This window comes from Coturnix japonica, chromosome 8 (assembly GCF_001577835.2).
Source record: "Coturnix japonica isolate 7356 chromosome 8, Coturnix japonica 2.1, whole genome shotgun sequence".
NCBI classification, from domain to species: Eukaryota; Metazoa; Chordata; class Aves; order Galliformes; family Phasianidae; genus Coturnix; species Coturnix japonica.
This window is the reverse complement of record NC_029523.1, coordinates 19950554-19964448: the sequence shown is the minus strand read 5'-3', so window position 1 is coordinate 19964448 and position 13895 is coordinate 19950554. Positions and strand designations below refer to the sequence as shown.

The following is a 13895-nucleotide window of genomic DNA, read 5'->3' as shown; positions in this document are numbered from 1 at the left end:
AGGGAAAAAAAAAAAAAATCCTAGAAATCCAAAAAGGCTCATCTGGGAAGGAGGAGAGAGAGGAGAGCGAGAGGAAGCGGGATGCAACTCAACCTGACGCTGATCTGCTTCGTCTTCGGGGGGTTCCTGCCCGACGCCGCGGCCCGGCGGGAGCAGATGGACACGGGGCAGTGCGACCTGCCCCGCTCGGTGAGCCGGGGGGGGTGGATGGAGAGGGGTGCGGGGGAGGCGCTGCCCCACGCGGCGCCGCGGACACGCGTGGCCATGCAGGTGTGCGCGGGTGTCCCGTGCGAGGGGTACGGGGTGGGTGTGTGTGTAATAGCGTGGGTATGGGAAGCTTGTGTTGCTCTGTGTGCATGGTGCTGTGCTGGAGTGTCCCCCAGCGTTCCCTGCCACTCGTGGGTTGCTCGTTCTTGTTGCTTTAGCTTCTGGCCCTCTGCCACTGACTATCTTTTGCTTTCCTTCCCCCCCAGCAAGGAGAGCTGAACTCTTTCCTCTGGACCATCCGCCGTGACCCCCCTGCCTATCTCTTTGGCACCATCCACGTGCCCTACACGCGGGTGTGGGACTTCATCCCTGACAACTCCAAGGCCGCTTTCCAGGCCAGTTCCAGTGTCTACTTTGAGCTGGATCTCACCGACCCCTACACCATCTCGGGACTGGCCAGCTGCCAGATGCTGCCCCACGGGGAGAACCTGCAGGACGTGCTGCCCCGCGAGCTCTACCGCCGTCTCAAACGCCACCTGGACTACATCAAACTGATGCTGCCCCATTGGATGACCCCGGACCAGCGGGGCAAAGGGCTCTATGCTGACTACCTCTTCAACGCCATCGCCGGCAACTGGGAGCGTAAGAGGCCCGTCTGGGTGATGCTGATGGTGAACTCCTTGACAGAGACTGACATCCGCTCCCGAGGAGTGCCGGTGCTCGATCTCTACCTCGCCCAGGAGGCTGAGAGGATGAAGAAGAGGACGGGAGCAGTGGAGAGGGTGGAGGAGCAGTGTCACCCACTGAACGGGCTCAACTTCTCCCAGGTAAGGAGGCTTGTGGGCCTCGTGGCTTATTCCAGGAGCAACTCTCTTATTTCAGTTGCTTTTACTGAGGTGAACCTGAAACCTGTTGCGGCGAGGTGTGTTGCGGTGTGGGCCTTTGCATTGGGCTGCTGGATCTCCATCGTGCTGCGTGCAAAGAGGCTGTGATGTGCACAGCGAGTGCTGCACGTCTATCACGTGTATTATTTGTTGGAGAGGCAAATGTGCAGGGTGTGAATGTGTGTGTCTGCTGGCTTGTCACTTGCAAGGGAAGCTTCCACGCCTCCCCTCAGTTGGCGGAGTTGAGTAAAAAGTGCTTTTTGTTGTTTGTTTGTTTTGAAATCAAGCAGCTCTGGGGTGCTTGTCACGAAGAGGATAAAGTATGAACAATGGAAATAGAAATTCAGCAATTGTTCAAATGGATTTAAGTATGTGCAAACTGCTGGTCGTCTTTTAATGGTTACTGGGGGTCAGAAGAAATGGGCACACGTTGTCCTCACGATGTGGGGGAAATTAAGTGCTCGGTCTGTATGGACTTGTTTTGTTTTAGAACAGGTAAAGGTCAGGAAAAAAAAGAGAAGGATGTAGATTAAGAAACGAAAGTTATTGGTGTAACTGGACTCCAGAATTCTTTCAGTGGATTTAGCTTTAAACAGCCAAATGCTAAGCCATGAGGTCTATTTCATTTCAGTGGATTAATCAGGAACACAGGCACAGCTATTGACTTTGCTTTGTGAAACTGTTTATATGAAATCAGATTTACTAGAACTTCAGGAAATGAACGTGCGTGGAAGAAAACAAATAATCCAGAGGAAATTTAAAATGGTGTCAGTTACGGTTACAGTATTTCATTTTTAACCTTCCTTTCAGCATTAATTTTAGATCAGCTCTTTCCAGCTGTATCTCACTGTCCCAGTTTGAGCAAAAGAATTCTTGGTGATGTGCAACTGAGGATTAAAGACTGATCCTTGGTGTGATTAAATGTCCTTACAGTGCCTTCTCTCCTGTAGTGGGGACTCTCTGAAGAGGGTCAAGTCCAGCTTTCCACTTACATATGATTCATCTGATGTTCTCAGCTAGAAGGATAACTTTGCCTGTGAACTGTATAGGTTATATTGGTTGTGTACAGTATTGGGGTCATTACAAGAAGGATAAAACTCTAAAAAGCCCTCCGAGCATTTGCAATAGTTGGCGTGCATGCAAAGCAAGGAATTTGTTTCACTTTCTTCTATTTAAGAGGTGTAAGTGCCTACCCTTGCTGCTGAACTCCCTCTTCAAGGTGAGGTAAAAATAATTAACCACTGCAAGCATCCAGTAGCGTGTCGTTGTATAGGTCAGAAATGGGAGTTAGAATCGAGCGAGTGAAAGCACTTAGTTAAAGATGTACCTTTTAGAAACCTTTTAGAAATGAATCATGTGGCAGTTTTTAGATGAGAGCAGTGAGAGGGATGGGAAGAGGGACGGAGTATCACACTCAACAGCTGCTCTCACCGTAACTTTGTTTTACTCTCATTTTCTATGTTTCAAGTGGGAAACAAAGTTTCCCCTTCATTTTAGTAGACGAAAAAAGAACAGCCGAAGTATCAGTGCCACCAGCAAGTAAAGGGAACTTAACCTGCGCGAAAAAGTTGGAGTTGATTTAAAAAAAAAACCCTGACATTGTAATTATTACAGAGGATTGACATTGCCTCTTCTACACATCAGTGTGTTGGGGCTTTTTCTGGGAATCAGGCCACCAAAACACCATGAGACAAAATTAAGCAAAACAACCCAGTTATTTATTTTCTCGCTTCCTCGAGATTTCATGCATCCTGACACCTGGCTGGTTGGTTAACAATAGTAATTTGTAAAGTTATCACACTGTCTGGCAGTCCTACTGCTCGCTGTATTACTGTGCTAATTTAGTGGAGTGGATTGCTATTGCTAGGTTTCCACCTCCTAATTCCAGGTCTTAGAGCCTTCCTTAAGCAACACGCAATTAAAAAACACGCTAAAATGGAAATCAGAAATTGAGCAGCTTTTGTCTTGTGAGGTGTTTGCACAGTTTGATGGGAACAGCTGTGATAAATTACAGTCCTGAATCTGCTAAGGGCATCAGCAGTTTTTTACCTGTCTTCATCATTACTGTTACAGGAATACTGCTTGTAATTCCAGCATTCAGGTTTTAAAATGGAGCCTTGCTGAATTGTGTCAGTGCTTTTGTTCCAACCCCCCCCCCCCCATCCCAACGTCCAGTATTTTTGCCCTTAGCAAATTAAAGAAGAAAAAGGCTTTTTTTTACTTCTCCCCCTCAAAGGCAGCTTTGTGCTACTGCAAATATTTAATCTGACTACACGCACCGAATCTGTTAATCTGATACTGCCAGGAGGAGGAAATCTAGGAGTGGTCCCGGTGTGGTACTTGGTTTTGATCTGCTCTGAAAGAAAGCGGATACACTTGCATTTTTGACCAGGAACGATCTTTGAAACGTTCTGTGTGTCGCTTTGAAATGTTGATTGTCTTAACCGGATGAAAAGATTAAGGTGGCTGATATAATTGGCTGCTTCCTGGAGAGCTCTTGCAGGTAAGAGCACAGTGCATTGTTTTTTATTGTAAGCCCTGAAACTTTGTAGTTTGGGATTTTGTACCTTCCCCCTTGGAGTTTTTGCTCATAGTTTTGAGCTGCTTTCCCAAACGTGCATTGCTCTTGTTGTGGTTCTTTCCCACTGCACATTGGGAATGCAGTGGGATGCTTGCACTCCTGGAGCATCTTTGCTCTTCCTTCCCCTGTTGCTCTGCAGCTGCTGGTGGCACTAATGTGGGTGTTGTACAGCTGATGGCAAGGCTTCCAAATCACAGCAAAGAGCTCAGCTGGGAGCCTGACAGCAGGAGAACTGCAGTCAGATGTAGGTGAGATTGAAATTTCACCACTTTTTGGTAGAGGTAGTTTCAGGGTTGCATTGAAGGCCAGGTGATAGAAAAAGTTAAAAAACAGAAAAAGCAGCAGCAACTTTTCTATCTGACAACATGGGTGCTTATTTACAGTGCAAAAAGTGTCCCTGGGACTGAGAAAAGCTGATGGCAAGGCGGGTGGAGTTCATTTAGGGCCTTGTTTTTGTGGGATCCTGGGCAGAGGCGCTGCACTCAGCACAGGATGGGCCAGGTGAGCTTTGAGGGCTGAGTTAGGAGATGCTCTGGTTTCCATCTCCTCTTTAAGACCCTCACACAGGTCTGTGGTGAAAAAAAAACCTCCTCACACTGATGTGTACTGCTGTTTGAGCGAGGAGGATGCTAAAGGCAGGAGGTCTGTGTGTCCTCTGACAGTCCTTCCCTTGCAGAGGGCAGGTGGTGGGTGGTGGGCTGCAGGGACTGCTCATCACCCAGGTGCTGTGTATCCTTAGCTGGCAGCTGCTGTGTGTCCTCAGCTGACATCTCATCCCCACTGAGAGTCAGACTGCTTGCCTTGGAGAAGTGGCTCTAGTAGCTCAAAGCCTACACTACAGCAGGATCCTCAGCTGAGAGGTTGTGGATATCCTTTCCTCGGAGTTAAAAATAAAATCATTCTCCCACTCTGTCACAAGTTCTCACTGCATGGAGAGTCTGCAGGCAGTTAGTGCCAGATGCCTTTAATCCCAGGTCTTGTAAGGGCTATTTTGTGTAGGGTCTGACTATCCTGATGGATCTGTCAGGGAGCTGTTAGGCCAGAGGGGAGCCATGAGTGGCCCCTTCTCTCTTCGTCCTCTGCTCGGGTTTTCTGAATTATTCTCTGGCCGGTATCATTTCAAACTGCAGGGGGAGATGTTAAATATCAAACCGGCGCTGATTGGATCAGAGACAGCCTCAAAGAAAGAAATCTTAGACTGTGCCAGATTAAACTTCACACTTCACCATTCTTCCCCTTTCATTTCTTTACCGCCTCATTCTCTGCGCAAATAAACCCTGTCTCCCTACTTTCTAGCAATGAGACAGCATTCACGGGCAGAAATTACTTTGTTAACAAAATCAGTCTTCATTTCCCAGGTCCTGCTGTTCTATCAAACCCTGGGACATGGCAGCTTTGATTACTCTAGTGATAGGATTAGAGGAGGAACAAGTGCTGTTTAATAAAAGGCCGATGGGTGGTCCATCAAGTTTGGTCACTGGCAGATCTGCAAGTCTTGAGGCTGGACCTTCAGTGGCAAAGCAGCATGGCACAGTGATACATAGGCAGGGCCACAGCTGTGGACTTACTACTCCATCTCCCCTGCCCCCTTAAAAAAAGAATTAAACATTGCTGTAATCCCAAAGCAGAGATTCTCTGAGCTGATAGGGACTGGCACAGCCAACTTCAAGGGAAATTTGCCTGTTCATATGAATGAAAGATCCAGGCTCCATATTTTCCAAACCAGATTAAAGGGCTCAGTTTCAAAGCTTGTTGACTTTTGACAGTCTGTGTAATGTATTTGAGGGAATATATATATATATATATATATATATATATATATATATATATATAATTTTTCGGAGGAAAAGTGGTGTTTGTGTAGCAGAAATTGTTCCCTTTTTTTTTGCTTTTGAAAAGTTTCAGGCTTCATTAGAATCATCAATAATAGGTCATTATCATCTGTTTAGGTTGTTGCATGTTGTTGGAAGAGGTGTTGTTAAGGGTTTGCTTATATATGTGTGTGCACGTAGTTTTTAGCTTGCTGGCTTCAATCAAACTATCACCTCCCACCCCAACCTCGACATAAAAAGGAATTTCCCACTTAAGTTATCCGTGGAGCAGAAATTCATACAGCAGAAATAGAAATCCTTCCATTAGCTCCTTCTGAGTGCTGATGGAGCAGCTTTACATCTGTGCCAGGGAACTGCTGAGGGTGAAACTGTGCAGGTATTAAAACTGCAGTAGTTGCAGTAACACCTGAAGGGATCAGTGGCTGGTGTTTTATAGGTATAACTAACTGTACGTGCCGCTCTGTACAGCCACTGTGTGCTTCTTCACTGTAGCTCACTTGAAAGACTCGCCCTGGCCTTTGATGCCTGTTAAGAAAATAGCCGGTCAGTTAACGACGGCTCGAGGGACAGCTGGCAATTCATCTGCTGTGTTTATAGTGTATATAACTGCTAGTAGTGTATATGGAACAGGTGAGATATGAGCCCCTCCAATCTTTCACACCTCCTTTGGTAAGATCCGAGCCTGAGACAAGTGGTACCTGCCTCCCATGAGCAGACCTGGGCACATTTTGCTCCCCAGTGGAGATTCACTCCGCATCTCTGCTAAGGGAAGAGGATAGATGGCCCAAATCCATCTCTGTCTTCAAGCACTATTGCTGCATTCAAATCCATATGAGATCTTCCCTGGGGCATTATCCCACCTTCAAACTGTCCTCCAGTAATTGCAGAATATGCTGCTCTTCAGAAAATGATACTGCCCCCTTCTTTTGGTTTCTGATGCTCTTGCAAGAGCAGTCGGGATCCTGCAGTGGGCCTCGAGTGCTTTACTTTATAAACAGAACGAACCATTGACCTTAAAAACCTCAACTTGAAGTATAGTGCAACCTACAGTCCTCAGAAAGTCTTTAACAGCCTCCCCTCAGCTCCCTGGTGAGTTGCAATCCACGTTATAAAGCCAGCCCACATCATTCAGGCTAGTCAGAGGTTCCTGTATTGAAAAGGCCAGAAAGGATCTTAAGCAAGGGCACTCGTTCACCTTGCTCTCCTGCAGAGACAGAGATCAGTGGCAGGGCTCCTGGCAAAGTGTATTTGGAAACTTCAGAGGGACATGCTGTAAAATAAAAGGTTTCTCTGGAGCTGTGCCTTATGGTGAAAAAACATTAATCTCTTCACTGTCATTAGGCATTGATGAGACAGGTAAAAAGCAGAAGGAATCGGAAAGTTATTGTTTGAACTGTAATAAATTGATGTGATTTCTTTCATCTTTTTGTCCTACTGAAGGAGTTCCCTGCATGTTTGGATGCCTTTCCCAAAGCACACGCCATTTAGGATGGTACAAAGCCTTAGTTTTTCAGCAAGGACAAGTGTTTGGGAACTTCGTTCTTCAATGCTGACTCTTGTAAGTTAGAGGAGCTTCTTTTGCAGGGACACGTATCTGCCTCATGCCCGCATACTTTCCCTGATTCCTGTTTCAAACCAATAAGCAGTTCATATCGCAGATGCTGCTAGACTGAAAATCCACAGAAAGCACTGTGGAATAGCCACAGAGCTTCAATATCTGTCTAAGCCTCTTGGAGGTCTTTATAGATGCAAGTCTCTGAGGTATTTTTCTGCACATTGCAACTATTTTTGGACCTGATATTCTTTCTGTAACCCATACAGAGTGATGGGTTCCAGCTTGCTTGAGACATCAGAAATTAAACTGGTGCTTACACAGCTTTAAATTGCTGATATTGCTGTTAGAGATTAACCTCCTAGTTCTTGGACTGGAAGTGGAACACAGCTCTATACATACCCTTTGCAGACCAGGAACAGATAAGCAATTTAAATACATGAGTGGCTGTACCCACAGCAAACACTAGTAATTGTGGCATCTTGTTCATCCCCATGGATTTACTCTCTCTAGTGTTTAAGAGCAAATGTGCCTTGTGTTGCCGTTCTTGTGTATTGGATCTAGTTGTCATTTAAATGTGTAGAGAATTGGAAGTGACATGGTTAATACCTGTGTCAGAAGCTTGAGCAGGAATTAGCACAGATGACTGCTGCTTTTATCACCGGCTGTTCCAACAGCAGTGCTTGCCATTTGGGTTTTGAATTTGTAGAGCTTCTACAGCAAGTCATTTCAGGACTTCTAGCACAATATAAATGAAAGTTGCTAAAAACTGTGAATTAAAACCATGTGTTCAGCATCTTAGGATGGATGTTGTGCGGCTTGAGGAGGCTCATTAGCAAAAGTATTTTTAGTTTGAATAAGATCAAAGACCCTAGATTTTCCACTCTAAAGGTCACTTGACATAGACCTAGGCACTCCATTTCTCACTGTACTTAGAATCCCATTGGGCAGTTGCGCCTGAAGAAATCATCATCCCCAAAATATTGTAATTACTTCTGTTATCAGTGAATTACTGCTGATCACCTCTATCCAGGCACTGAAACAACACAGAGGGCTGAGGAGCCTTGCAAATGTCAAAAGGGAGTTTTATTATTGGCTTCTTCAGAACTAGGATTGCAGGAGTGTTGTATGTGAAAGACCACTTAATAGGAACCAAAACCAGTGTGTTGCATGTATTCCAGAGTGTCCCTTGAAGCCAGTGGTAACACCGAACCATTCCCAGAAGCAAAAGCTTCTGATTTCTTCTTTTCTTAGGCTCTGTTAACATAGAAGTTACGGAGCCTTTCAAATGAGTTCCAGTTCAGAGGTTCTTCATGCTTGAATATCCCTGCAGAATCTGAGTCCATTGAGATCCTGGTGCAGGCTGCTGAACACTGTACAGAAAAGTGAGCATAACAGCATGGTTAAGGGAGTAACACTGAGTGCTTTATGTTTTCCCCAGGTTCATCCAACTTGCTTCTTCTGCCCTGTTCTTATATGAGGGTACCCACTGGGAGACACAAATATCCCCAGTTCAGAAAACGGAGAAGGGGCTGCCTGTGTAGAGAAAGGCAAAATTCATCAAGCTCGCTTCCTGAGCCAAGGAATGGGAAAAAGGAAACAGAAACCTTCAAGTTATTTTCAAACCTCTTTCCATTTTAATAAAAGTCAACTTATGAGGAACACAGGGAAAATATTTCTTTAAAGTAGGAGATTCTATGTCTTGAAAGTGCCCCCTCAGTATTTTAGAGACTGTGCTAAATCCAAGGTCTCCATTAGGCTCCCTCACTTTTGTTAACAGTCACAATGAAGACTGATTATTCTCTGTACACATTCCGCCACCACACAAATTTTGCTTTCCTTTGATTTCTTGCAGGCTTTTCCTATTACAGGTGACAGCATAATAGTGATGGGGAATATTTATTTAAATGTGAGACAAAATGTTCGCAGTATGGGAGTTTGCAGAGTCAGCAGAGGGGGAGAGGGCAAAAGGGTGATTTGAGAAACATGCCCAACTTTTTGAAGGTCTTCGTATTTCTGGCATGGAATTGATTCAGTTTTAGAAATAATCCTTGAGATTAATGTTATTCCAGCAGTGAGCTGTGATGAGATGCATCCCAATGTGTCCCATTGGCTCTATAGCACTGGTAAACTCATCATAGTACTGTTAATTACAGAAGAGTTAATGCTAAGAGTATGTGAGGAGCTGGTTGTGACATGGAAAAGACCACTGGGATCCAACTGGGATGCTAACTTGATGTTAGTTTTCAAGCTCAGGTGATGTTTTATTTTTAGGATGTCACGTGATGAAGTGGAAGCAAGTATGCTAAAGGGTTGCAAAATGTTTTTATGAGAGTTAGCTGTAGAGAAAGCCTTTCTTTCTCACGATTACTTTCTTTCTTGATGAATACAGGAAAAAAGTAAGAATGGACTTCTTAAATGATTTGCATTATTTGCTTACTGAAGAAAATAACTTTTTGAGGCATAGAATCAAACAGTCCCAAGTTATGGCCAAACTAGTTCTAATGTGTCTAGGTTTTCAAATGCTAGGATGCCCTATTGGTTGAGAGCTGCAATCAAACTGTATTTCAGTTCCTCTGTCATTTCTTTTTTCCATTTCCAGAGCACCAGGAAGATATTTTCTTTGCTTAAGGCTTAAGCACATCAAGCAATGAAACCATGTTATGCCATCCTGAAATAATCCCGTCCTTTCGTTAGTGAGGTGAAGTTCAGAGGGTCAGAGCGGCAGGCATTCACGGGCGTCAAACAGTATTGGACTTTATGGAGTGGCTTGTGGCTGTATGCAGGCTTGTGCTGACTAGCTTTTTACTCAGCTAATTGTGTGAGGCCAGGGAGGATTTTCTTTATTAACTCAAGTGGCTTGGCTGTGAAATGAGACATACTGTACAGTATATAATTCAGCTCACTTTCAAAGGCATTTTTGTTGAAGCTGGGTATCCAGAGAGATCTGAGCCTTCAACGTATATGTATCTAAAACACACTTCAGAAATTTAATAATTTAAAGTCAGCCTTTACACTGGTTCATGTTCCAGTAATGGAATAGTACTCGCTTTAGCAAAGACTCTATTTATATCTTCATGCATAAAGGATTTTTTTTCCTCATTTCCCCTCTTCCCCGTGTTGAGCACTTGCTGTGTGTTGACTGTAACTGTAACTGGCCCAGTTGAAAGGAAGTTTGGTTCTGAGTTCAGTACTTGATCTACATTCTCACATCTTCTGAGGTATGAGTAGCTGAGAACTGCTTGTAATACCATTCTGTGTTTTGGGAAGTACAAAGAGCTATAATCTCCTAAAAGGTGTCATATTTTGGCATATTTTGGGTTTTGTCATTACTGACAAAGAGATCTCAGTGGAAGATAACCGTAGGAATGCAAAACACAATCACCAAAACCCACACAAGATCTCTTATCAGGCTCTCTCTAAAGCTGTTGCAGATTCATTTGAATTACACTGGAAAGATTTATCTCTTATTAATGGAGCGCTCTTCATTTTTTAAAATTGAGTTGTGCAACACATCAAGTAACAATGTCATAACACATCATAAATCAGTTTGTTCACTGAAGGCTTCTAGATGAGTTAATCTAACATCCTGGACGTAGTTCATGAGCAGTTAATTTTAGCAGTTCTCTTTGATACATATCAGTTAAAGCAAAGCAACTCCAGCCATTATGGAGAGAGTCAAAACTGGTTAACGGCAAAGCAAGTATGGACAAAGATTGTTCAGAGATAAAGCCTTTGGCTGATCGTTCCAGTGATCTGTGCTTTTTATAGAACAATCATAGCTTTAATACCAGCAGTGCAGACACTCTGGGACAAAGAGGAAACACACACACACACACCAAACCACAGAAGAAAACCACACACACCACTCGGTAGTCACATCTAACAAGAAAGTCAAGCTAAAGTTCACTAGCCATGACGTAGTTTCCAAAGAACTCTGTGGCAGGCAATGGGATGGGAAGCAATACCCTAAAAAAGGCATTCAGGAATTATTCCCATTGTTGGTGGAAGAAATTGAGAATGTTTGATTTGAAACGCAAAGTTTTCCAGCAGCTTGCCAAATGTCATTTATCTCAAGGTCATGCAACATAAATAACCACAAGAGTTAGTCCTGAAGTGAAGGAGCAGGAGGTAGCTAAACAAAAATAGAGGAAGGGATTCCTCTCTCTTTCCTGTGGATGTTCTGTGTGCTACTGAGGATGTTTTTTAAGGCTTGGCATCTGTAACAAGTCTAACATATAAACAGCAAAACGACATACTGAGAGCAGGGAGTACAGGAGAATGCAGCCTTGTGGAGGGGATCGTGGTTTGAGACCAAGCCACTGAACCGTCCTGCGCTTCTGCAAGAATTAGTCAGGGATTATAAATAAAAAGAAAAGGTTATCTAGGAAAAAAAAGATCCTCTTGGAAGTTTAAGCCTGAAAACACTGATTCCTGCTATACTGCAGAGACAGACAGTTTATTTTCTGTTTTAGATTGGTTGATAGTGTGCATTTTCCTGTTCTTCCAACACACCAAATCAGCAGAGCCTTCTTAGAGAGAACTTTAAAAGAAAAACAAGCTTAGCAACTGCCAGGTCTTATATTCCAGCATCCTTACCAGTCATGGAAGGAAAGAATGTACTTTCAGATGGAAAGTGTTGTTCTTCAGCTATCCCTTGCCTTGTTCAGCCAGCACTGGCAGGGATCACTACGTAGAGACCCCTTCCTCTGTGTGGTTGGAGGTCTCTTTTCTTCAGAACAGAAAGCAACAAAGCTGGGTTTTGGATGAGACTTAGAAAAAATTACTCAAGCAGCATCCCGGAACCCTAATCTATAATATATACATATAGGACAATTTAATATCTGTAGGCCTTATGTAACTAGTTGGAAGCAGTCATGACCATAGAAGCTAAAACTTCCTGTTGTTATTATGCCTTGGACTCAGACAGTGGTTTTTCCACCTATAAATTTCATTTATCCCTTTCAAATTATTTAATTCTCTTAGAAAAAGAAATACTTGTATATGCAGTGAGACCAGAGTCAATTAAATGCTGATGTGAAGGGGCCACCTACAAAACTGCTGTCTCCAGAGCCTCGTAGTTCTTCAGGCAAGAGATTTTGGGATTCATCTACATCCCATGACAAACAAACCAACTCCACCTATCTTCACAACTCATTCTAATTCCTTCAAAGACACGTTTTCTCAAATCCAAATGCTTTTTAACAATGGCAGACATCACAGAATATCGTCATTAGCAATGAACCAAGGACATTTGTGTTGCAACAACTTTTGTTGAAGGATAATTGTGTTGAAAGTCCTTGGATTTTGGCACAAGCTAGAAAACTCAGCAGTTCCACTTTGCATGTCCTGCCATCGTTCAACAAGAGGACTTTGTTGCTAGATATTGCAGTAGGGCAGCCAGTTGGCTTCTCCCAATCTCCTTAGATTTCCAGATGTCATAACAACATGAGAGAGAGTGACTTAGCCATCTTCCATTTGTTTACGCTGGAGCTGCTAGTCAGAGACCAAGCCACAACGCTGCACAGCTTTTCAAAAAGGACTTAATAGGTCTCTCTGTAAACAGATCTAAATATTTGCTCCAGTGACATTTATCGCATCACACGTCTGGCGTGAGTGTTTAGTCCTTGTTTTGCTTGCATGTTTGGATTCTCTTATAAACATTAATGAAGTGCTGGAATACAAATGAATGATCCCCCCTTTTCTTCCCACCGTGGAAGGGAGGGGAATGGAAGGGCACAAAGTAATAATAGCTCAACCTTTAACCCATAATTGTTCAGTACATTTTGATGACAGCTCTTGTTATCACGTGCTTTAAAAGACTTTATTCAACATGTAGGTCCATGCAGAAGTCATTGCACCTTTCTTCAAAGGCATCTGTGGCTGGGGTAGGAGGCAGCACTCAGGAGTGTCATTTGATGTTTGGCTGGCCATAATAAGTTGCCCTGCTGCTGTGTTACCAGCACGTAATGTTGTGCCCTATCTACAAGGAACTTAGTGGGAGATATATTTAATGCATTCTGCCATTGGCATCTGCTTTGGGCTGTTGTCTGGCCAGAGTAATGGCCCTGAAACACCTCAAGGCTCATCTACTTCTTGCTGGAGAGATGAGGTCACTCAGTAGGTATTTTGCAATTGCTTACAGTGTGAATATGACTGCAGACAACATGCTTGCCTGTAGCCTGTTCTATTCTATCAGTGCTCTTATGCAGAACATAGGCCCTGGAAAGCAGGCAGCATGGTCTGTCTTCAATCTCCTCATTAAAGGAGTAGAAGGGGAGCACGGGTAAGGAAACAGTGACCGAATCTTACTTCCATTGTGGTTATCACAGTGGCAGCCTTTTGGTTATTTTCATATTGCTTAGGGTATGAGGCCATAAACAAGTTGTGTTAGGTACCTGTTTTCTGATTGTAAGAGGAGGGAATATGTGAAGCATATCAAGTTTTAATCTCTCAACCTGCTCCGTACCAAGGAAATATTAAGTATCTCATTCCTGTGTGGGAGCAGTTACAGTACTTCTCCTCTCTGTGCACTTCAAAATGTCATAGTATCTTCCATATGTAATGAATTGTCTTCACCTCCTGCCAGATTGGACAGTACTTTGCTCAGGACCTTATTGAGCATCTTTAGTTTCCACAGCTGTACTTGTAGGAGCAGTGGTTTGGCATCTCTGGAAGCCAGTAGGAAAAGAAGAGAGCCAGGAGAATTTCTCCAGAAACTCCCTCAACACATGCAAGTAAGCTCTCAGTTCTTTGTTAAGAGCAAAAATGCTGCATTTATGCTGTGAGACATAAAAGAAGTAATAAATGCGTAGGAAGTAATCAAAAGTTCATTCTTT

The 13895-nt window shown here is 43.7% G+C and overlaps 1 protein-coding gene across 2 annotated transcripts in view; it reads left to right on the top strand.

Annotated features, from left to right (window-relative positions):
* Positions 1-6: 6 nt before the first annotated feature.
* TRABD2B (TraB domain containing 2B) overlaps positions 7-13895 on the top strand; it is a 241053-nt gene continuing 227164 nt past the window's right edge. For both annotated transcript variants that reach the window (XM_015870485.1, XM_032446090.1), the window contains exons 1-2: positions 7-189; positions 474-1034. In XM_015870485.1, coding sequence (XP_015725971.1) covers positions 82-189; positions 474-1034 — 669 coding nt within the window. In that variant the 5' untranslated portion in view covers positions 7-81. The remainder of the gene's footprint in view (positions 190-473; positions 1035-13895) is intronic.